Source organism: Argiope bruennichi, chromosome X1, assembly GCF_947563725.1.
Source record: "Argiope bruennichi chromosome X1, qqArgBrue1.1, whole genome shotgun sequence".
NCBI lineage: Eukaryota > Metazoa > Arthropoda > Arachnida > Araneae > Araneidae > Argiope > Argiope bruennichi.
The window spans coordinates 53,399,799-53,426,363 of NC_079162.1; the positions used below are offsets into that span (position 1 = coordinate 53,399,799).

The window sequence follows — 26,565 nt, forward strand, 5'->3', positions numbered from 1 at the left end:
AATAAAAAGTGGTAATATGTTTTGATGAAAAAGCTTATTTTACATAGAGCGTAAAATAACATCTGAGATTAAGGGGGGGGGGAAACCGTTTTGGAATAATGAATGTAGGCTACTTTATTACTAGTGGAGCTATTGAAGCTGAGAAAAGAGGCTTTTTTGAAGAGGTTTTTATATTTGTGAAGATACTATAAAATAAATATCAGAGTGCACATCCAAAAATTTTCCTATTTTGAAAGCTACACCTTGTTTAAATCCACATTTATTGAAGAACCAAAAAATTTTTATGTGAAAAACGAATGGTTGATTTGCATGTTGTTGATTTTTTTTATTCCAAAGCACAAATGTCTCTGGAATGTTAAAAATGTGCAAAGAGCCAAACAGAAATTTTCCTGAAAAAACTAAAACTAATACAAAGAAAGGCTTGATTCATTTAATGAAAAAAACTCCTTTAGATGATTTTTTTTTCTAATATTTTGAAGTAAAAAAAAAAATCCAAATTTCTGGGAAGTTGTAAAAATAATTCTTGTGTTGTCACATGGCAATGTCGCTGTGGAAAGTGGATTTAGTTTCAACAAGGATATGCTTGTTGAAAATCTGAAAAAAGATTCTTAAATTGATCTAAGAGCTGTGTATGATGTCATAAAATTTTATGCTGATGTTTTAAATGTTCCAATTTCAAAAGATTTATCTCAGTATGCTAAATGAGCTCATGCAAGGCATTATGAAGTTTTAAAAGAGTATGAAAAAAAGTTCAGGGAAAAGAAAAGGAATTCAACAAGCTTTGCAAATGAAACTATTTCAAAAGAAGAAAAAGAAATAGAAGGAGAAAAAAAAAAAAAAATTAAACTGATGCCTGGAAGATCTGTAGAAGTTACAAAAATTAATCTGCAAATATATGAATTAGCAAAAATAAATAAATAAAAATAGAGAAATAATCTTCCTTGTAATGGTTTTTTTTTATTAATTATTAAATGTTTTGTATCATGATAGTGAAATGTTATTTTTTTTCTCCTTCATCCAAGTCTTTAATTTTGTGTGACCTAATATGTAAATTTTTTCTTGTTGAATTCTAAGCAATAAATAAAGAGAAATTGCTTTTTCTGTATGTAAATATAAATATTCTTTTCATATACTATTTTTTTGAATAATATTAAATTGTTGTTGCCTTTCCTTGCTTTTTTTCATGCAGTGTAACTATGGAGAATTGTTATCCTTTAATAACTAATACATGAGTGCCATTTTCACATTTCATCTTATATTGCATGTATGCACAGAGAAAATACAGGGAAGACATAGAGAATTTTTCCCCCATATATGAGTGGCATCCCTATTTGAATAAATATGCTGATGTGTGATATATTTCACGCTAAAAAGGTCAGGCGAAAAATTATGAAAAGTAGAAGATATAGTACTGAGCAGGGCAGAGCAGATAGACAAACCAAGAATCAATATAAAGCATTTTATTATAAACATTTATCTCAACTCAAGATAGCTATAAAACGTTTTACTTCTCATAGCAATCAATCCTTCAATAGCTCTAAATAATTTCACATACATGCATATATATATAATCTTGTAAATAGTTATAAGTGTTGTGAGTAAGAATAGTTAATAAATATAGTGAAAAGAAAGACATCAGTTATAAAACATATAATTCACAATCGAATTTACATAGGTTCTGCAGGCCACTGGAGCATTCAATACGAAACCATTTACAAAGTTGTGCAATATTAAGCAGGATTGCATCAGCATGGCAGGATTCATGGAAATTGTGTAATTATGTTGCTATAGTATGTTCAATCAAGCACTCATCAGTAACATTGGAAATACAATAGGTTCAATTATATTCTCACATATTAATAACTATAAATCTTTTCAATTCTTATTAAGGTAAAATATGTATACATTTATTTTGCTTTTGTTTAAAATTGTAAATACAGGCTATCACTTATTTAAGAAGTATTATATGTGAATACCAACTATAAGTTTTATGGGTATGTTTAAAGTACTTCTAATTTTATCTTGAAACAAGAGAGAACTGGAGAGATTGAATCCAGCAGATATCTTAGTGAATATTAGTTATCCGCTTTAGACTTAGAAAAGTAATTTATCATAATGAAGTAAATGGACATTATAAATTCAAGCAAAACTCAGTATGCTACATGTTTTAACCAGTATCACCAAAGCGATCAATGGTCTTTTGATAAAGTAATATTATTTAAATTATTTTTTAAATCATTAGTTAGAAACTGTTTGAAATTTTTGGTTATTTACAGCCCTCAGGTTTTATCACCAAACATATTAGAAATACTGCCAAGATGGTTGTATTATATATATAATGGAGCCCGACAATCTTGCTGTAATCTGAAAATCTTCTAATAAACTAGGGCTGTAAATATCCATAAATGCCAATTATTTTTACTGTTATGCATAGAAATTTATTAAGGCTTTGTTGTCATTTTTTTTATGTCATAGTTCTTATGCCTTCAAGGAACAGATTGCCAAAAAATCTTCTCAGCTAACTTAAGTGTAAGTGTATTATTGTTTTATCTCATTTATAATAAGAATATTACATTGATTTTTTTGATTCAGTAAATTATTAGGCATTATATATTTATTAAACATATAATTATTAAAAATATATATTTATATGATGAAACTCATGTAAATATCTAATAACAGTATAAAACAGTAATATTCATGGCATAGAAATATCATCTATTATTGACTAGTCACCTATGGCAACTAGCTGGTTCACCAGACACTGGTTAAATTTAATTTAATTTAAATTGTTTAGATATAATTTCATGTTCATGATACCATCAAATTGTCAAGGCATTGAAGTTGTGTTCTCACATATGTTTATTGCATGCTTGAACCTTTCTAATGGTGATCAGCCCCATGACATCATAATGCTATTAGAAGTGTAAATGTTCAATTCATATATTTTCTAACTTTTGCAGTATTGTAAATTCACAATACTTTTATTTCTATTATGAACTATACAAAAACAGAATCCTTCTTCCTAAACTTTCAACAATAAGAAAATTATATGATTAAATATTGGATGAAACAATGAAAAACAGTTTGAATTGTAGGGTATCTATATAATGCGAAACTATTTTTTAAAAATTGCTACAAAAAATTGGGAAAATTTACCCAACCATAATTACTATATTAAAAAAGATAAACTTTTTATAATGGTGTAAAGTTTTTTAATGCTATAATAGTTGCAGTAGTTATTGTTGTAAAATGCCGTAATTCAACTTAGCTTTTTTTTATTAGTAGATTGATTAAAAACTGTGAAAACAAAATTGTACCGAGGTGCATGCTCTCACTCTCCAAGGTATATATGTGCCAAATTTTATGGTTGTTAGTTAGTTTAGCCTGCAGAGCATCAAGACACACAAAGTCTTCATCTTTACTATTACTAGAAATATTATTAGCAAACATTATAATCTATGGATTCAGTCAAATTCCTTAGATAGATATGATCATGTCCATAATTGTCTTAATTGCTCAAATATTAAAATTGTATTATTTTAATTTTCTTTCATATGCTCTGTTAATTGTGTTCATGAGCCTTTCCAATGGAGACAGACCCATGACATAAGACAATGAAAAATGTCAATGTGCGGTTCATCCGTTGTCTAAATTTTACAGTACTGTAGCTTTACATTTTTATTTATCTTGTAAATTATACATATTTTAAAAGAATCTTTCTTTAGCTTTCAACAATAAAAAAAAAAAAAAAAAAAAAACGAATTTAATAATGATGCTACTGGCTAGCCAAATAGCAACACATCTTGTAACTTAAGCATACATTAAAAAAATAAATATTATTTGATGAGTTTAATGGTGACATATATTCACATGATACATTTTTCTAACTTATGTAATCACTACTCTTAAAGTAGGATAATTTCTTATGGGATTCCCCACCCCACCCCTCCTTTTCTCACCTTCTTATATACAAAGTATGTATATTCATCATCAAAAGATTCAAACTCCATGTTTCAGACCTCCCTGAGCTCAAACAACACATTTTTGGAAATTTTTCATCTGTCTCTGACAAAGATAACTCAAAAACGCTTTGAGGCAGATGGTTGAAATTTGTTATACACCAAATTTGCAGATTCATTAAAGATTTTGAGTAAAATCTAATCATTGGAAGTTCAGCTGTTCAAATATAAGTTAATTACAAAATGAAAAGATTTAGATAGATAAAATTCAGTATACAGATTTAACATCTGCAGTGTAAACACCCATCTGATTCTGAGCCATATCCATGTACAGGTTGATTGTCTGTCAGTTTGTACTTTCAGAAACAAGTAAACGCTAAAATTCAAAAACACAGTGACTTAAATATATCAAATTTGGTATGGGATTTTGTGATTACAAGTGCAATTTTGTGTCAATTTTTTTCAATTGATTGTGCAAAGCGTGTCTAAAACACAACTTTCGATTTTTGGATACTATTAATGCATGCCAGGGATTAACTGCAGAATAACTTGCCAAGGATGGCACTATCAGTTCTGTAAAAATGATAAATTCTCGCCAAAAGTTAATTTTTCGCCATTGCCCTGTAAGCTGTTCTGTGGCATGACAAGTTTATTAGAGAGTATGTGAGAAATTTTTGGTGTGACCACTCCCGTTGGTTTCTTTCATAAAAAAATGAATAAATAAGTTGTGGCACATTATTTCTTTGCACTATTTTGAATATCTGGAACCATGTCTGAAATATGGTGGTTCTAATTGTTTTTAATTACAGGTTTTGCTTGATGTACTGAGACAGGATCCATCGTTTAAGGTAATATTATTTCATACAATGTTGATACTTTTTGTAAAATATATGTTCTTTATTTTCAGTGGTTATACTGTTTTTGAAATTTCATTTCAGATTTTTTATTTCCTAGTCAGTGCTATTTTTAAGTGAAAGGACTCTTCAGAATTTTAAATTGCCACATACTGAAGAATAATATAATTTTTTAAAAATTTGTGTTTAATGTTAAATTGTAATATTATTCATTTATACTTAAGCATGAATTATAATTTTTCATATTTCTCATAAGTGGTTGCTTGTTATTTTTTCTGCCATTGGCAAGTAGGTAATACTAATTTAAATTTTATATAATTCAAATAAATAAATAAAAGCCAAATATAATTTTTTTCATTATGATTTTCTATGTTTAATGGTTTATTAGAACATTAACCATTAAACATAACATTTAATAAACATCAATTCTTAATTAAAGCAATTAACAGCTTTTAATTTATTTATACTTCTAATTTATATATAAATAGATAATTGAACATTATTTTTGCTGTGTTGAATTTTTACTAAACTTTTTTTTTTGAATAATTATCATCCATTGACAACAACAAAGCTTTTATTGTGCAGTAACATTAGTTGATTGCTCCTAAATAGGCATTCATCAAAAGAAATTTCAATATTTATATTTAACTCTAGTTGACACAGTTGGTAAATCTGCATAATTTGCACCCAGTTAAATGACATGGATTATAATTCTTAAATGCTTGGTAATGATTAATATATTTGAAGAAAATGTGTTTTCAGCAAAACTTTAATAATAGCTATTCTGTTATATCCAATATTTAATTTGAAATTTTAGAAAGCAGAAAATTAGTTCCATGAAGACCTTTAATGATGATCAGATACAGGTGAAATATAAGAATTGTGAATAAGGACAATATTATTTCACTAAAAACTCACTCATTACTTATAACACTTAGATTTTCCAAATACGCACTTAATAAAATGTAAACTGCATTTATATCATTGTCTGATGCAAAGAGGGTGGGGAAGAAAAAAAAGAACAGCTATGTTTAACAAGATTGTTTTGCTTTGTATGATTTGTCCTAAACAAACAGGGGCAGCCATCTGGACAATGCGGCAGATGTTATGCACCAGGTTCCCATGATTGAGGGGGGGAGGCAATATGATCAGGATCTAAAATAATATTCTGAACAGTAATCGCGTAACAGAAAGAAGAGAGGATGTCATTTAACTAAAAAATCAACGGGTTTGGAAATGTATGAAATTCATAGATATATTACAATCTAGTGCAAGTGTACAACATAATATAAACATAAAGTAAGTAGATTTACTGTCATTTATTTCACCTACTAGGGTAGATTGCATGTAGTATTTTGATAATTCGTGATATAAAATGTTTAATATTGTTTGATCTATTCATGTACATGGCAAGGAATTATCCTCCTAGGTGTCAAAAAAGAAAATTATCAGAAAAGAAAAAGGAAGATTAAATTTCAAGATTAAATTTCTAGAAATCACAAGTATATGTGTTTTCTTGTCTACAAAATAACTCTGGTAATGAAATTGCTTCCAGTTGAGAAGAAAGTTCCACATAAATTACATAGTCTTTTAATGCAAATATAGAAGCTGTGAAATTCATTGAAGAATAGTATGTTTATGAAAATATGATTGAATTAGAAAATAGCTATGAAAACGACGATAATAAATATGATCAAGTGAATGTAAGAAATCCAGATTTGTGGAAAAATATTATAACTGATAAGTTTAGAATGTTATGCTTAAACTGAACCTGTACAACACAAAGGAGGTTTTGCAAAGGATACTGAAAGTATATAATGTTCCACTACATACTACTTTAAGAAAAATACCAAATGGTGAAACCCTGCTTCACAACTGGTTAATGCATTTAAAAACTCAAGACTGACAAAGGGTGGGCACGTGGTTGAAATCTGAGATCGGGATGAGATTCGGTATAATGATAGTATACATTTAGAATGTTCATTCCTGAAAATATTAAAACGGAATGGCTTTCGAGAAAATGGTCCTCAAATTTTTGGTAAAGCTTATATACTGATAACTTGACTTCCGTCCCGATGGCATGGTTGTCTAGGCAACTGTCTCGTATGCGGAAGGTCAGGGTTCGAACCTGGCTAAGGAATTTTTTTTCTTTTTTTTTAATAACTTTTATTCAATTAAAAATTTACAAACACTCTTAATTAATATGTTTTAATTTTTTTCATCCAAAGTAAATATTTATTATGGAAATAAAAAATAATAAAATAAAAAATTTTAAAAGAAAAAAAATATCAATACAGATGCATTTTTTAAACCAAATAAAATTATTCAAATTTAATTAACTATTTACAGGTAGTGTTAATTAATATGCTACTTATTTTTATGCAAGTATAAATCTTTATTATTTTAATACTTAAATTGTAATTTAATATTTAAAAAAATAGTAATAAATATAACAAATGGTAATAATTATTAATTATAAATACTCACATCGTAAAAAAAGAATTCAATATTTAAAAAAAATTATCTTATATGCATTTACTTTCGATTATATACAAGAACCAGAATGATAACTATAGTAAAAACATTGGAAACAAAATATATTTCGACATCTTGCACAACTGATAAATGATGATTGTCCACAACAGCAAGGTTTCTTTGAGAGATCTATGGGAAAATAAACTTCATTTGCATTTAAAAATATTTCTCTTTCATCAGAAAGTTGGACAGCGAATCATGCATACTTTATCATCTTATTAAAAATTGATTGAATTTTTACACCATTTCGCAAGAATTAATTGATCATGTTCGATTAAATAAGAATTTTGTATATGCTTAGTATGCTTTGAACCATCTGCCAACGCATTCACTAAATTAACACCTATTAATGTTTGCTTACATATTTTAAAAATATCAGCTGCTTCCTTCAATTTTTGATATAAATACAGCTTCGTTGAGTTAGAATTGATAATTTATTATTATTAAAATCCAAGAATTTGTGAAAATTAATTGTTTGAAAATGATGCAAGCAAGTTAAATTATCTGTAACCATTAATGTTACGTTTTTAATTATTTTTCCTGTAAATATTAAATTATAATTTAAGTATTAAAAGAATAAACATTTATCCTTGCATAAAAATAAGTAGCATATTAATTAAAACGATCTGTAAATAGTTTATTAAATTTAAATAATTTTATTTTGTTTAAAAAAGGCATCTGTTTTTATAATTTTTTCTTTTAAAATTTTTCTTTTATTATTTTGTATTTCGATAATAAATATTTATTTTATATGAAAAAAATTAAAACATATTAATTAAGAGTGTAAATTTTTAATTGAATAAAAGTTATTAAAAAAAATTCCTAGCCAGGTTAGAACCCTGACCTTCTGCGTATGAGACGGTTACCTAGACAACCATGCCATCGGGATCATCGGGACGGGAGTCAAGTTATCAGTATATAAGCTTTACCAAAAGTTTGAGGACCATTTTCTCGAAATTGACTGGCCATTGCGTTTTAATATTTTCATGAATGAACATTCTAAATGTATACTATCATACCAAATCACATCCCGATCTCAGATTTCAACCCCGTGCTTACCCCTTGTCAGTATTAGCTTTTGTTGTATACTATTTTCCAAAAGAAATGAACAATCTACAATATTTATAGGTAGCTATAATACTTGGAGATAGCTACGAAATGTAATAAAATGTCATGAGCTATTTGTCACTTTAATTTGTTCATTGTTTGGAATTAATTATTAAAACGACTAAAATTAAGATCGACTATTGATAAAACAAATCAAGTTATTATAAATAAGGAAACGGAACGATTTAAATTACTGATTTAAAGAATTGTAGATGTGATTCTATTTTTTGCATGTATTAATCTTCTACTTTGAGGAGCCCATGAAATAATAGGAACCCCTAATAATAGAAATTTTTAAAGTTTAATCGAATTATTAAGTAATTGATCATGTAAGAATAAAAATTCGAATAATAAAATTGCACATCATTTAATGGATAGATCACAAGAACAAGTTCTTTATGCGTCGGGAAATAAGTCTTTAAGAAAATCAAATGCAATAATACTGTAGTATCGAAATGGATTTGCACTCTTAATATTTCCCATAAGGAACAAACTTCAGTCATTATTAGGCCAGCAAATTTTGATGAAAAAGATTAACTATAAATGTGTCATTTATAGGGCTTATTGAAATAACTGATGTGACTGCAGAAGGACTACAAAAACTATTGAAAATATTAAATGAGCTTGATTTAGATATTATGAATTGTAAGGGCGGCATACGACAATGGTAGCAACAGGAAAAGGAAATAGAAATGTGTACAATCCAGAATAATTGCTCTAAACCCTCGTGCAATTTATGTGCCTTGCCTATCGCACTCTTTTAGTTTATTAATTTGTGATGTCGCTTCCAGCAATATATATTGTAATTTTGTTTGGATTCTGCAACATTTATATTTCTTGTTTTCTGCATTTACAAAAAGATGGAAAATTCTGCAAAAACATTACTTTTACTGAAACACTCATTGGAAAGTCAAAATAGATTCCGTTAAAGCAGTGAACACCTAGCTTGAACAAACTTGCAATACCCTAGAAGAATTTATTGATGCAAGTAACTATAATACAGCAGCATCTGAAGCTAAAAGTGTATTGAATTCAGTACAAGAAGTGTTATTTATTTTGTTTAACAGTATGGTTAGTAATATTATCCAAAATTAATACTATCAATAAATTATTTTCAGCAAAAACAATTATTCTTAATGGATTTAATTTAATGTAATCAATAAAATTAAAACTGAAATCTGAAATTTAATGACAAATTTGCGTGCAGAATATAAAATTAAGAATGTTTAAAGCTGATTGCACGTAATTTGAATATTTCAGAACATTTGCCTGAAAAAGGAAAAAAGATTATATTCCGAAATAGAAGATGAAGTAATAGAAAACCCGGTAGAAGAATTAAGATGTTATTTTTTAATACTATTATTGCACAGATAGAAGATAGATTTAAAAATATTTAAATCAATTCATGATTTTTTAAATTAATAATTTCAGCCATTAATTTAGAAAAACAAGAATAAGAAAATTTTTCCAAAAACTTTGTAAAGTTTTATAACAAAGATGTAAATGAAAATCCAGGAAATTGGTTTGTTACGGATTTGAATTCGAATTATCATGAATTATTTCGGAATAATTATAATGAATTATTTCTAAATGCATTAACTATGTTAATTTTTTTTTTACATTGCCAATTACTATAGAACACTTTCAACAAATTAAAATCAATAAAGATTTGTCTTTGTAAGAAGATAATAAGCCTAATTAATATGGGAAAACTTGCACTTTCTATAATAGTCATGCCAAAAGATAACATACAAAGAGTGCCTGTCATTTCAAAAGAATCATCATTGATGTTGAATCGAAACTTTTTTTATTAAAATTATTAATATTCCTATGCTTAAATCACTTTTTCTGATGTACAGAATTTTATTATCATTATTATTTCAGGACTTTTTGTCCCTTTTGTTAAATCCTTCTTCATCAAGATGGTTCGTTGAAGTATTTTTAAATTTTGTTCTACAGCAGTTGGAAAAATTTGGTAAGAATTTCTAATAATTTTAGCATTCGTTATATATGAATCATTTTTCATTTCTCTAGATTATTGAAAAATTTCTTGCATCTCAAGGAAAATATAATGAATGCGATTTCCGAAGATTGGAAATATTTTTTGTAAAATAGTATTTTCTATAAATTACCATTCAGGAAAAAAAAAAAAAAAAAAAAAATGTTAAATCTTCCTAGCTGCTTTTGGCGACCAGTTTGTTCGCCTAAATTATTGATTTTTTAGATAGTTAAATTATTGATATGTGATGCGTTTCTTTTTTTAAAAAAATTTCCCTTATAATTTGATACAACTAAAACGCATGAATTCATTTAAAATAATTATCTACTATTGACAAAGTGTAGCATATTTTACGAAATAAAAGCAGGAATAAAAGTTCTTTTATGGATTTAACGATTGACAAAAACAAATGTTTAAATGTTTTGATAGAGAGTTTGAATTCAATCATAGCATTTAAAAACATTGTTTCAGATACTGTATCAAATTGAATTAAAAATATTATTTGAAATTAAATGAAAAGTTTTTCGAAAATGAAACTTGTATCAATAAAATGGTCTCTTTTTGTATCTTAAGACTATACAAAAAGCTTTTTTTTTATAAGATAATTTGGAGCAAATTTGGCAGATAATATCCATTTCCATAGGTAAGTCATAATGATTATGGCTAGACTTAAGATTAATATATGGCACGAAAATTGAAAAGTTTTGGAGCAATTTCTCACCAGATGTAATCATGACAATTTTTTATTGCAACTTTAAAGACCTTTTGTTAACATTTCTGGTATACACCCAGAATTGCAGACTTTTAGAGAGTTTTTGTACAATTGGCAGGATTTTGATATGCTTGGCGAGAAACCATAAATTAATCTTAAGTCTTATCACTATTACTTATGTGGCAATGGTTAAGTCTATTTTTGCATTTGATGGAACTTTTTGTTTGAAGTTTATTTCTTGATTTCTATTATATCTTCTTTCCTCTGACTGAATGTCTTTTTTGGTGATATGGCTTATTATCTTCAGAACTCTTCTGATAATATTTTTCAGCTCCTTTAATTAGCTGAGCAAAGCATTTGATTCATTACAGCTGCAAGAATGTTTAATGAGGTTGAAATTCGTATGATGTTTTGTTTTGTATTTGACTGCTGTCATTCGACAGTTAATAATACGCTCGATTTCTGTGCCACGTACGTAGTGTTTATATATATATATATATATATATATGTGTGTGTGTTTATTTAATTTTAAATATTTTTTCAGGTAAGTAGTTAAAGTTACATTTTTATTTAATAGTCTTTTTTAATTTAATTATATATTTTATAAATGTTGTAAATTTTATTTTTTAATTTTAAAAATTTGTGAAAAAGTATTTCATAAATAGTCTTTAACAGCTAATATCATATTGTACTTTGAAATGTATTAATTTTTTTATCTAAAATTTTCTGTATATGTACTTTTTAGATGATAAGGAGAAGAGCCCTGTCTTATTTATTGTACTACATGATGTTGTGTCTGCCATTACGCAATTTGAATTGAAAGAAATACTTGAAGTAAACCTTTTTTTTTTCTTCTCATTAATATAAAAGAAAACTAGGAATTGTAATTATTTTTTTCAAAATTAAATTATAAGACTCTTAAAAGGACTTTTTTAGGATTGGGATAACAAGAAGAATTTTATAATTGACTCTTCTGTAAATTTTTTTCAAGTCTCATTAAAAAAAAAAAAAAATAATTTTTATAGTTGTGAAGTTATTGGAAATATAAATTGGTTTCTGAAAATGTTTATTGTTGAGAAATTTATAAGTCACGAACTTTTTGAAAATATTAATTTTATGATTTGGTATTTTGACAGGTTTTCCTTTTGCGTATAGTTAAAAAGTGTTTGGAACTGTTACCAACTGCAAAAGATCCCTGTAATTTCTTGAACGTGATTGATCAAATGCTCCTACCTGTCACATCTGATTTTGATTTTTTATATTCCAGCTATTTATCAATCATTGAAAGTAAGTATGGTTTTAAGCCATTAAATATTTTTTATTATGTAATTTTAAAAACAAATGCTAGCAAATATTTTCTCAAAATCTTTCTCTTGTAAAAACATTTGCATGTCTTACGAGACATAATTTATGGCTCTTTGCTTACTTTTAACTCCTCTGTCATCTTAAAAAAAATGTTCAAATGTGTATATATATGTAAGTATACAATTTGATTTTATTTGTACTCAAAGGAATCAAGAATCATTAAGACCAACTAATCATTTATTAAGTTACTAATAACAAAATTAAATGTATTGCATACTTACATTTGAATTTAGGAAAACATGTACTCAACATAACACAAAGTTTTTTTTTTCATTTTTATTCTAGTTGTTTGCAAAAGCCTGCTTTTATTTTTTCATGAAATTATGATACTTTGCCATTTGGCAATCAGTAGAAAAAGGTCCAGTTGTTTGAAAAAAAAAAAATGCATACTCGGGAAGATGCATGATGAATAATAAATAATTTTTCCTAATTAACCCTTTTAAATTGTGTACTCATTTAAATCTAGTTCTTTCGAAATCCAAAACAGCTGGAATTAAAGAATAATGAAGATAATTTCAAATAGGAGAAAGGAAATGCTTAAGTGTACATTTATATCATTGGGAGTTCTTGGCAGCCATGTTTCTATCATCGAAATTCTTATTGACTGTAAAGAAATTGTTTATAAATTAAATTATAATTATACTTTATAATTTTACTAGAAGTTTGATTTTTCACTTTTGTGCATGCTGATAATTTATAATTTACCAAAAGGCAAATTTGATGCTGAAATATAACTTTAAATTTTTATTTATCTTTTTAGAAAGTTAAATTGAATAAATGTATTTTATGAAGTTATGGGAAACCATTTTACTGGTTATTAATTAATCAATATTTACAGCATATAATGCTCTTTACACTTAGTGATAAAAACTTCATTAACAAACATTTTTGATATTATAATGAATTTTTATGTAAACTTTCAACCATAACATGCATAAACAGTACTGATTAATTCTATGTAATAGGCATATGATGTGCTGTGAATACTTTTTAATCATGCCAGATAAAATTAAAACTATTATACTATTGCATTCTAAAAGTTCTGGTATTTATCTTATTATGGAAGAAAGAATTCAAGTAGATTTGTTTATTTCTGCAATTATGCATTTTTGGCATTGTTCATATTAAGACTTAAATACAGATTAAAACTCCCCCTTTTGCCACTACCTCCAACTATTGCTACTTGTTGCATTTTTTCCAGAATTGAGAATTGTTGCTTTTTAAGCAAATTCTTTATCCAAGAAATAGGCCACAAAAGTCAATATCAGGATAATATGCTGGTTGTATAAATTAACATAGGAATGTAATTTTGACAATAACTTCACATCAATAGTATTTTTGATCCTCTGGTTATTATGATGGAGCTTCCATGATATGCTTTCCCAGCAATGAGAAATTGTTAATGTCTGTAATAATCATAAGCATGCATTGTACATATTTAAATTGACTAAAACTGATTCTGTCTAGCCCTCACCTTTTCTGTAAGGAATAGACTATTCATTTATGTTGTTAATAGTATTTTCTGAATTGGGAAGGTTATGGTGAGGTAATGAAGTCCAACAAGCTGGATAGTCGGAAATGACTTTTCTGACCTGCCCTGAGCCACACGGATGCGTTTGAATGGCTAGAATGCTACAATAACATTGGCAAGAACTATGGTTAAGTCCTAAGGGCCCTCACCATCTGCAGTACAAACCTCCCGAAAGAGGCACGTACCTTCATTAGTAGGGGGTAGCCAACCTCACATTATTTTTGTACTTATCAGGGTGTCAAGAAACAAACACGATGCTAGAAGTTTCTCATTCTCATATTAGAGATGTCCCCAAGTTGAGAGGTAACAAGCTAAATAATTGAAAACAATACTTTATTCCATGAATATTTCAAAACATCAATCACCTTTAACATGAAATTGAACATCAATTGCCAACACATGTAACAAAAATACAGTAAATAGCCCAATATTCAAATAATTACTCATTACAAAAATTAACAACATACGCTTGCAGCTAATTCTTAATTAAACAATAGTAATAGCACTCAGGCTTTTACAGTACACCAATTCACACATTTAAAAAAACTTTAGAGAGATGCATTTATTTGAACACGGATATATATATATATATATATATATATATAGAGAGAGAGAGAGAGAGAGAGAGAGCTAGTTGTAACAATTTTTTTTTTGAAAAATGCTCTTTTTTTAAAACTAAATATATATGCAATTTCTTGATTATAACAATTTTTTATGATAGTTTAAATAATCATTCAGAAAATGCATTAAAAAATCTGATGATTTTAACTTCAGAAATATTTTTTCAAAACTTGTTGGCTAAGACAGCTTGCCTGAATATGAGGCAAGTTGTAACAGACATGGGGTAAGTTCTAACAATAAATACAACAATATTCAACATTATTTTCTTGTTACCATTTTTTATTAATTAAAGTACTTAACACATTTGTTTGTTTGTTTGTTTCTTATGGCACTTGCCACTGACAAGCCATCCGAAGACAGCGATTTAAGTCTGAGGGGGAACGTCTCTTATTTTTTATAGCAGCGCCAACTAGGGCCAAGAGTACGACTTTGCCACTCACGCATCACTCATTCGCTTGCACAACCCCTTTTTACAGGAGGGCACATTCACACATCTCACAGATAGAACAACAGAAGAACAACCATGCCCAAACCGGGAATCGAACTCGGGACGCCCAGATCACGGGGAAGACGCGCTACCCCTATGCCAGGACGCCGGCACTTAACACATTTGATAATTATTATTGGCATAATGGTAATAAATTATACCAAATTCTGTACAGTGTAAAATAGGGATAAGATTCTTTAGCCCATCAGCATAAGTCATTTCTCATCAGAATTGTAATTAGCGCGAGTAAGTGATAGACTGCTTCCTGTCACACACATTTTGTACCCTTATTTTTGAAATTAAACATTTTAAGTCAATTTTTCTTAATTAAATTTATGGGCCACAGTGTGCTGTTTGTAATGTCTTCATCTCAGGGTCGAAATACTCCTGGTTTGAGCTCTGATTTCACAAAAATCCGCCATGTAAGAGGGCTTAATGTTGGGAAGGAGGATTAAGGGAATGCTCACATTAACTGTAAAAATAACTACTTCACTTGCCATAAAAAGTTATTTCACTTGAAATAAGTAAACATAATAAAAATAACATCACCCTTCATGCTTCTTCTGCTATACTTAAAAAATTACATTCTATTTATATACAACTGTTAAGAACATGTTGCTAAACCAGATTGGTCATGATTTCATAGACAATTCTTGATGGAAGTGACATCACACCTATGAAATTTACATAAAATAGAATCAAATCTATGAAACAAAGAGTGTATCTACTTCAATGAGTTGTACTAAAACCATCTTTAAGACATGAAGAAAAAAAAACTTATTAAAGACAACATTTAGGGTGCTGTCAATGCGTACATGTCGTGGCTGAATAGTTCAATTCCCTGGTGTATCTCAAAAGAGAAATAAAAGGACATTCTAATCTGGCACCATCCCCATCATCTGACTACTGTTCAAAATTAAATTATTTGTTTACATAATATGCTATAAAATAATATATTGTCAGAGTTACTGCAGATATCTCTGTAAGCAAAACTATTTTTTCCCCTTCTTTTCCGGAATCCGAGTGTTAGTTCAAAATGCTGTTCGCCTATTTTCTTATGTTTTTTCTTTTTGATTTATTTTCTTTTAACTTTTTTTCTCTAATGCTTTCTTCTTGTTTTCATTTCTTATCAAGTATGCTGTGATAGTCTTTTTGTATTGCTTCTTTATTAGGTGGCCAAGTTAAAAATATTTAAGAAAATGTTTAAATTTAATAATTATTTTTTTATTATAATGAACTTTTGTTATACACTTAGAGATCTCTTATATGAAAGTGTCTGTTCATATTTGATATTATTAATATTATCTTAACTACATGAATCAAACGCAAGATAAATCTTGCTATTTATAATATATTATAATTGCCCCAAGATTTTGTTACAACTTGCACCATCGTATATTTCGGACATTTTTACTGATTTATCTTATCTTAAATCTTTTCAGTACTTGTTTCAGGTGGCCATTGACAATGCTAATATGATAGGGCCTATTATAAAAATCATGATTAACAAAAATTCTGATTGAAAATCACCATGTATCATGTGTGTTACAACTTACATTTATTACAACTAGCTCATGCCACTTCATATATATATATATATATATATAAATAAATATATATAATAGATTTCCAACAGGATATGGCATTTCATGGAATTCTCGGGAAGAATTCCCAGAGTTCATCTCCTTGAAAGAGAGGGCTATAACTTTGTATTTTTCAGAAGCTTCATTTTATTACCAAATAATTACCATCATCAGGGAAGGGGGAGTCATTTGCTTGGCATCTGGTACGAATTTACCATAAGTTAAGCTGGTTCATTTCAATTTTTTAATAAGTGGACTGTATTCTTTTAAAAATCAAACGACAATTCGAAAGCCAACTTTTTATTTCATCGAGGTGCAACGACCCCGCAACGAACTCCTCAGTACGAAACTGTTTTTCAAACTGACCCCATGTCAGCAGGGTTACAATAATTTTATCGCTGAAGCCAAGTCAGCGTAGGTTTGCTACATTCCTTACAAAAGGCGCGAACAAGGCTGTAACATTCCGCCCCGCGTTGCGTGTTTATGCAACACAAATTACAATACAAGATTCAAAGTTATAATCCACAATATACAACAAAATTTTTTTTTCGAGTTCAAACATGAAAACATATATAAAAAAGACATAGAAATATAAATAAGTATAAAGCATAAATGTACAATTAAATATGTAAAATAGAAAATAAACATTTGAATATGTACAGAATAATATACAGTTTTTTTTTTTATTTTATGTACAGATTAGAAAATCAAGTCTGAATGGGTAGGAGGCAAATTTTAGATATTGGTCTTTTAAAATGACCATTTTTAGTTTTGACAATTACAACACGAATTTTGCCGTCCTGTCCGGGAATAACTTGGCTTATTCTTCCAAGACACCATTTAAAAGGTGGAAGGTTATCCTCCTTTAGTATAACCATATCATTTTCCTTAATATTATTTTTTGAAAATCGCCATTTTTTTCGGTCTTGCAAATGATTTAGATAGTCAATCGACCAGCGTTTCCAGATTTGTTCTACTATTTTTGTCAGTCTTTGCCAACGGGTTAATTTACTGTCTAGTTCATTTATTACTGAAGGCTCTGGGATAGAATTTATGGGCCTGCCTATTAAAAAATGACCTGGAGTTAATGGTTCTAAATCCGAAGCATCGGAAGATAAAGGTGAGATAGGTCTTGAGTTTAGGATGCCTTCTATTTGAGTAATAACAGTTAAAAATTCCTCATAAATAATTTTGCATCAGCAACAGTTCTTTTTAGATGATGCTTGAAGGACTTAACTCCAGACTCCCAGAGTCCTCCGAAATTAGGAGCCCGAGGGGGAAGAAATTTCCAGGAGATATTTTCCATTGCCAAAAACTTGGATAAATTTTCATCAGGAAAATTAACAAGTGAAGCGAGTTTTTTCAATTCTTTGTTGGCTCCTATAAAGGTTTTACTATTATCACTAAATAAAGTTGAGCATTTCCCTCGACGTGAGAAGAATCTTTTCAATCAAGCAATAAATGCTTGTGATGTCAAGTCAAAAACTATTTCAAGATGTATAGCCTTAGTAACTAGGCAAACGAAAATAGCTACATACACCTTATGTAAATTACCCTTTCTTTGATTTTTGTACCTTATGAAAAATGGACCGCAAAAGTCTACACCTGTGTTAGAAAATACAGGGTTGGGATTTACTCGCTCTGGAGGTAAATTCCCCATTAATTGGTCTAAGGGAGTAGGTTTGCACCTAAAACAAGTTATACAGTTGCGCACAACCTTTCTTGCGATATTTTTGCCTCCAATGGGCCAAAATTCTTGCCGAACAAAATGTAATAATGATTGAGGTCCTGCGTGAAAGTTCTTTAAGTGATAATACTGGAAAATTAGAGAGGTAATTTTGTGCTTTTTAGGCAGTATTATCTGATGTTTATGATTATAACTAACATCTGCATGAACCAATCTACCACCTACTCTTAACAAATTGTCTGCATCTAAAAAGGCATTTAAATGACTTATAGGACCCTTCTTCAAAGTTACTCCGTTTTTTAGGGCCTTTATCTCTTTATAAAATTCACTTACCTGAATAATCTCCATTAATTTCCTTTTTGCTCTTTCCAATTCACTATTTGTGATTGGACCGGTAATTTTTGTTTTATTCTTAATATTGAATAAAAACCTGCAAATAAAACTAAATACACGAATTAATTTTACATAGTCATTACTTATGGCTAAAAAATCCTCAAGAAATGAAATATTATTTACAGAAGATAAACTAATGTTTGACTGTGATTTCAGTTCAGTCAGATATTGTTCATCTGAAATTGCAGACACATCAAGTTCAACACTAGAATAATTTTTAGAGTCCGGTAAATAGTCAGGACCACACCACCATAAGTCGTTGGTTAAGAGTTCATGAGGGTTCAAACCTCTAGATATTGCATCAGCAGGATTCAGTTGGGAAGAAATATGTTTCCACTGGAAGTTTTCTGTGAGAGTTTGTATCTTTGATACCCGAGTAGCAACAAAAGTTTGTAATTTATATGGAGGTGTCTTTATCCAGGCAAGTGCAATTGTGGAATCTGTGTAACAGATTGTTTCACTGATTAGCATCTGAAGAGAAGGACGAATTCTTTCTATCAACTGCGACAGAAGGAGACACGCTGACAACTCCAAACGAGGGATCGAAATTACTTTAATGGGAGCGACTCTTGATTTACTGGCAATAAGTTTATTGACAGCTGTGCCATCTTCCATAATAGATTTCATGTAAACTACCGCTCCGAAAGCAGCTTCAGAAGCATCAGCATAACCTACTATAACAGTTCTTTCATAAGATTCTGTCAAGATATGTCTAGGAACTTTGAGATTTTCAATTACTTTCAAAGATGTCACAAAATTCGACCATTCTGCCTGAATTGACTGAGGGAGAGTATCTTCCCAGTTCAATTGTTGGATCCATAATTTTTGCATGAAAATTTTGGCCTTTGTGATAACAGGACCAACGAGACCTAATGGATCATACAAACGAGCGATAACAGATAACACGTCTCTTTTAGTGTAGAAAGGCTTGATCTTTAAGTCTACCTTAAAGAGAAAATAATCTTCCTTTGGTTGCCAATTCAGACCCAAAGCCTTTACTGAAGAATGTCGATCAACGAGAAAATAATTTTGGTTAGTTTCCTCAGTGCTATTGTTTATGAGTTCAGATGAATTTGAAGTCCATTTATGAAGCTCCATGCCACAAGTTTGCAGCATTTGTATCAACTGCCTTTGTAATTCCTGGGCTACTTCTAAAGTAGCAGCACCCGAGACGAAATCGTCCATATACACATCTGTTAGTGTAACTTGCGAAGCTAACGGAAATTTTTTCGCTTCATCCAAAGCGAGTTGCTTCAAACAACGAATGGCCAAAAATGGAGCCGATTTTGTGCCGTAAGTGACAGTGTTAAGGCGATAAGTAGTTGGAAACTCATTCATATCATCTTTCCATAATATTTTTAGGAGATTTCTTTGCGATTCATCAATTAATATTTGACGGTACATCTTTTTAATATCTGCCGTAAATGCGTATTTATAAGTCCTAAATCTAGTCATTATTTCAAAAATATTTTCTTTCACAGCACCGGCAAGAAGCAAATCATTTAGACTTTGTCCCGATGTACTAGGGGCACTGGCATTAAATACAACCCTTAATTTTGTGGTTGAGTTTTCAGGTTTATAAACTCCATGATGCGGCAAATAATAAGATCCTTCACAAAGGTCATTATTCACTTTTTCCATATGACCCAAATTTTCATATTCTGCAATAAATTCCTTATATAAATTTTGCATCATGGGATTCTTATGCAATCGCTTAACTGTTTGGTTAAGTCTAACGTTGGCTAAGGCTTTAGAATCACCCAACAAACCTTCTTTCATCGGCATTTTAACTACGAATCGACCATCCTTATTTCTGGTGTGGATTTCTTTAAAATGAGCCTCGCAAAACTCTTCTTCACTACTAAGAATAGTATTTTCTTCACTAATATTTTCCACTAACCAGAATTTTTCGATTACTTTTTCAATATTTTCATTTCGAGAAACTAAAGTACATAAATTAGTACATGGCTCCTGATTATTTGTATTTACATAGCCACCAGCGACATAACCAAATACAGTATTTTGAAATATTAATGAATTTAGAGATGAACGTATTTGTTCACCCTTAACAATTTCAAAGAAGGTTTCAGCGCCCAAAAGGGCATCGATTTTGGAACTCCTTGTAAATTCCGGATCACCAAGCATAACCTGTGGAATTTCTAAATTCTCTAAATTAACATTTGTTGCCGGAACCATATCCGTAATTTTATCTATTACAAAAAAGGTCTGTGATAAACAGAAAGATCCATTACAGTTGGCGATATTAGCAACAGCCTCGTATTCAATCGAAGTAGAAATTCCTCCCAATCCAGAAACCGATGTATTTATTTTTTGTTTTCGCAAATTCGCATTGTCAGCAAACTGCTTTGTTACAAAATTTGCCTGAGAAGCACTGTCAAGTATTACTCTAGCTCTTGAGAAGTGGCCATAATTATTCTGAATAAGTACTATTGCAGTTGGAAGTAGAACGCTTTTATTTTTTATAAGTAAGCAAGCAGAGGAAGTATGCTGTGAATCGGCCAAGGTCACATCTGTGGGGGATAAATCAGCCCTCGGCTCCGAAGGAATTGCTTCGGAATGAGTAACATTTTCTCCTCCGATCGAAGGTTTGTTATGTCTGTGCAAGAGATAATTATGATTACCATTGCAGATGTTACACAAGTACTTAGATTGGCGACAAAAGGCTAATTTGTGCCCTGGTTTTAAGCACAACACACAGAGGGAGAGTTTTTTAACCATATTAAAACGTTCCACAGCATTTAAATCAAGAAAACTTTTGCATTTATAGATAGGATGATTTGCTGGTAGACGACAAACAGGACACTTTGATGAAGTGTCATTTACCTTTGTTACCAAAGTACGAGGTTTAGAACTTTGGGAAATAAATTTCGATTTTGGTGACTGAACGATATTACTTTGCAAATTTTCTAAAATTTGACATCTTTTTTCAATAAATTTTATAAAGGTATCCCAATCAATTAGCTCATTTGACGTCAAAGTCATTTCAAATTGTTTACGCGATTCTTTATCCAATTTTTGCATAATAATATTAATCAACATAGCTTCACATAGTTTATCCAAATCTAAATCCAATAATTTTAGAGCTCTTAAATGTTTATGTAATTGATCAACTAATGATCTTAAATCTTTGGCACTTTCATTGTGCAACTTTTCAATCGAAAATATTTCATTAATGTGAGTATTAACAATAAGTCTTTTATTATCAAATCTATCTTCCAAAGCTTTCAATAAGGAAAGAAATGTATCGTCATTCGATATCATCCGAGCCGCACTTCCAACTAAGCATGATTGTAAATAATAAAGCTTTTGCGACTCTGAAAGTTGTTTGTTAGAAGAAATTAACGAATCAAATTGAGCTTTAAAAATGTTCCATTCTTCAAAATTACCCGAAAATTTTGGTAATGGGATTTCTGGCAGCTTGATATTAACATCATTAGATTTATTAATTTTTGCATTCCCATTTTCATGCATGCAATTATTAAAAAGTTTTTTCAAGCTTACCTCCAATTTTAGGAGATCCGAGTCGATATCCTCGAAGCTATTTTCAATTTCCACTAAATCTTCATCTCTTTTCACAACTTTGTAGTAGTCTTGTCTTAAAAGTTCAAACTGTTGATTTAATTTACGCACTTTATCCAACTTGACTTCAATTTCTTCTATTTCAACATCCTCAAACTGCTGATCCTTTATTGACGTTAATAGTCTAGTTATTTGCGCCTTGATTCCACCACGAGTCCTATTTAACGAAGTAATGTCTTTCTCCATTATTATTCACTATTCAAATCGAAATTTAATTAAAATTCAAACTCCGCGAACGGACCAATTTTTATGGTACGAATTTACCATAAGTTAAGCTGGTTCATTTCAATTTTTTAATAAGTGGACTGTATTCTTTTAAAAATCAAACGACAATTCGAAAGCCAACTTTTTATTTCATAGAGGTGCAACGACCCCGCAACGAACTCCTCAGTACGAAACTGTTTTTCAAACTGACCCCATGTCAGCAGGGTTACAATAATTTTATCGCTGAAGCCAAGTTAGCGTAGGTTTGCTACATTCCTTACAAAAGGCGCCAACAAGGCCGTAACAGCATCCATTAAGAATCTCTGAAAATCTCTTTTCATGCCATAAGTCTGTCATAGTAGAGAAAATTTTATGAGATATTCTTAACTATATTAATGCTATGTAGTTATGATCTGTTTGTGCTTTTCTTCATATAATCAAATTGAGATATACGTGATTATGATCATAAATTATGACAGTTAATTCAATGGATGAAAAACAGAATCTTTTAATTTTATTAAGTGATCGCTTCTAGTTGCATAGCGATTTTTTTTTTTTTTTCATTTTAGGCTGTTTGTGATTGTATAAAAAGTTTTTTTGTAATCTTTATAAATGTGCAGATTGTCAAAATATATTATTTTGTTTTTTTAAAGCTCTGAACTTTTGGTACAACTCATCGACCAATCCTGAATTCTCGGCTCTTGCTTTGAAACTAAACCTTATAATTTTTCACAACTGCAACTTATTGTGGTTGGAATCTAATCTACCGCTTGTACTGATGCTAATTATTGAAGCCCTGAATAAAAATATTCCGGAATTTACTTTTGCAGTAAGTTTTATTCATTTTGAAGTTTCATTAAATACTTAAAGTTTTTATAGTTCTAGTAAAAAATAGTCTAAAAGTAACTCTTAACTCTTTCTAGACATTTTTTTTGGATGAATGTTGGCATTAGCTGGCAGTTATATATGATTATCAGTTTTAAGCAATATGCATTTACTGTCAATCTTTTACTGACTTAACAGATTAATTTGTATGATGTCCAGTGTGTCTAATTTTGTATAAGAATTTATTTGTGCTTGTGTAGTTTCACAATTTTAAGTTTATACATACAAAATCTAAAAGATACAAAAAAAGTTATATTTATTTTGGCAGCACTCATGACTATTTTTATTTTAATATCAAATGTAAAATATGATAATAAAATAATTTCAAATAGTGGAAATTATATGTCTACTACTATAAATTAATGTGTCTCATGAAAAGGAGTTAATGATTACTCATAATAATTAATGTATTATCTTTGTACTAGCTGCATATGGCCAACTTGTCTGCCCAGAATATTGATCTTTTAGACTAATAATGACTAAAACTTCATGCATTTTTATATACATGTATTCTATGAAATGAGTACAAAAGTGAAATCTTATTTCAGAGTAAATGTTCAAAGAAAGCAGTTTTTAAAAAAAAATCAATTTTATAATTTGCAAATGCATGCTATTGAATATTTTGACGAGTGAGGTTGAATTTCAACATATTAAAAACATTGTTTTAGATTTGTATGAAAATGAGTTTAAAAAATATTTTTAAAAAAATGTACAGAAATGGAATTGATATCAGTAAAAAGATAACATTTTGTGTTTTAAAATAATGCAAAAATCATATTTGGAAGATTTGGTCATCAATTTTATTCTTAACTCCATGATTATCCATCTAACCACAGTTAAGCACATTTGTTTGCTTTATTATATTTATTTGGTTCATAGTTCTTTTGGTGCAGTCTTTTACGTCCCCCCCCCTAACTCAGTGAGACACAATAAGCCCTCCCCAAAGCATTTCTAGTAATATTTTGCAACTCAGTTAATTAGTGAAGTGTTGAAGTAAATGCAGCTTTAAAAAGTTAAATAAAGCAATCTGAAATGTTAATATAACAATTTGTTTATAGTTTGTTGTTGTCATTTGACATAAATAAGGAGAGAAATTTCTTTGTATTTACGTTAGGATTTTTTTAATACAGTCGGACCCCAATTTAATGAATTCATATAGGCAGAAAATTTCATTTATTAAATCTTTGGTTATTCATAACATCGAAATCCAGAATAAAATATTTCTGCACTTACCTTATGGAATAGCACTAATAAGCAACTACACAATATTTGTAATTAGAAATTGTACACTTTTTATCCAGCAGTAAAAATGCAACGAATAATTACACACTAGTTCATTTAAAATTTTAAATTATGCATTGAGTAATATTACAATTTCTTTGATTCCTGTGTCAAAAACAGAGAGAAGAAAATACTCTTATCATTTTTATTCTGATGCTATATGTATGTTTACCTAGTTTCCAAACCATGTAAAGCATAAGAAAAAGTAACAATTTTTATGGGAATTTCTAATCGCTTTTTGCATTATAATAGCTTTTTATCGGTACCAATAAATCAATTTGATTAACTTCAGTTGCTTTGGTAGAAAGTTCGTCATCGCATGTGACAAATTGTTAAAATCTATTTCTGGAGCGACATTTTTCCAAAAAACTTCATTATTTTCAAATATGCACTTTCCAATTGTGTGTTTGGAAATCTCTGTTTTCCGAAAACATTTATTAATGGTATTTTTAGAAATTTGGACCCAAGATTATCTTGCAAAAAATCGAGCATGCAAAATATTGGCATTGCATTGTTTCTCCACATTTTCGTCCAAAGATGCTATAATTTTTCTCATAGAAACTTTCTGTAATTAATTTCTGTAGAACAAGTTATATTAAAGTCTAATGAATTAAGCACACTTGTGCAATTTCCAAGGATAAACATGATTTTGATGTTTATTTACATTACAAATTGGATAATATACGAGACATTGATAAATAAACAAAAGAAATTTTCTCTTTTGTTTTTTTCACAGTCTTACCTAAAGATGTAAAAAAATCTCGAAATTGGGAAGACGACATCTAGCATTTTTTTTGTTTGCTTCATATTTTATCGATAAGTTCTTTACGTTTTTAAAACATTGCGTTTGATTGCCTTTACTATCACAAATAGCTGCAAATTTTCAGTTGCATTAAGCAAAACTGTAGTAAATATTCTGCTTTTTTTTCCCACCCAATATTTTTCATTTCTATAGCAAGCATTTGTTTGGGCTGTAAGCCATGAAGGAATCATCTTTCATCTGCATTGTAAATTTTGAATGGTGAATACCCTTTGATTAGTAAGTTTTCTTCCCAATTTTTAAATATATTTTCATTTACATCTGCCTTTATTCCGCACACTTTCTTTTGGATTGTATGGATATTTTCTTCAAATTACCAATAGATGCAGAAAAGTCTCAAGTTATGCTTTTTACAAGTTCGAGGCATTTTTATCGATAAGTGGCCCTTTAATACTTATTGCCTTAGCATGAAAGATGTTGAAGTTTACACTAGGTCAGATTCAGGGACAGAGAGAGAAGTGGCTTTCAATTACTCGAGTTTTCAATGATTTTTTCGACACCTTCTGCAAATGCTCTTTACAATTTCTGCATGTTGTTTAACAATTGTTACTGATGTTGACTTGGGGATTTCAAGGCATTCTGCTGAAGCATTTTATGGTCTAACATTTTTGTCCAACTCACGTAAAATGTGAAGCTTTTCACTGAGTGAAAATTGTTTTTGTTTCTGACTGTTTGTCATGCTTTACAGGGTTTTAAAAAGTAAATGTTTTCAAAGCATAAAATACATCTCACTTTTCTGTGTTCTGGAGAGTGATGAGATAAGAAAGAAGTTTTCTGTCCTAACCATGTGACAAATAACATTTATTAGTCATCTGCAAAATCTTGCTCATTTCTCGTCTGTACTGGATTAAAAAAATAAAAGTACTGTAGACATTTGAAAAGCATTTCAATATTTTTTTGACCCAAACAACAATTTTTAAAGAAAAGTTTGGCTGTTGA

At 29.4% G+C, this 26,565-nt stretch overlaps 1 protein-coding gene across 1 annotated transcript in view; it reads left to right on the forward strand.

Annotated features, from left to right (window-relative positions):
• Positions 1-26,565, forward strand: part of LOC129958804 (uncharacterized) — a 269,909-nt gene that overhangs the window by 53,480 nt on the left and 189,864 nt on the right. Inside the window, exons 19-24 of the mRNA XM_056071493.1 lie at positions 2,476-2,529; positions 4,772-4,810; positions 10,343-10,433; positions 11,915-12,003; positions 12,306-12,456; positions 23,294-23,469. Coding sequence (XP_055927468.1) covers positions 2,476-2,529; positions 4,772-4,810; positions 10,343-10,433; positions 11,915-12,003; positions 12,306-12,456; positions 23,294-23,469 — 600 coding nt within the window. The remainder of the gene's footprint in view (positions 1-2,475; positions 2,530-4,771; positions 4,811-10,342; positions 10,434-11,914; positions 12,004-12,305; positions 12,457-23,293; positions 23,470-26,565) is intronic.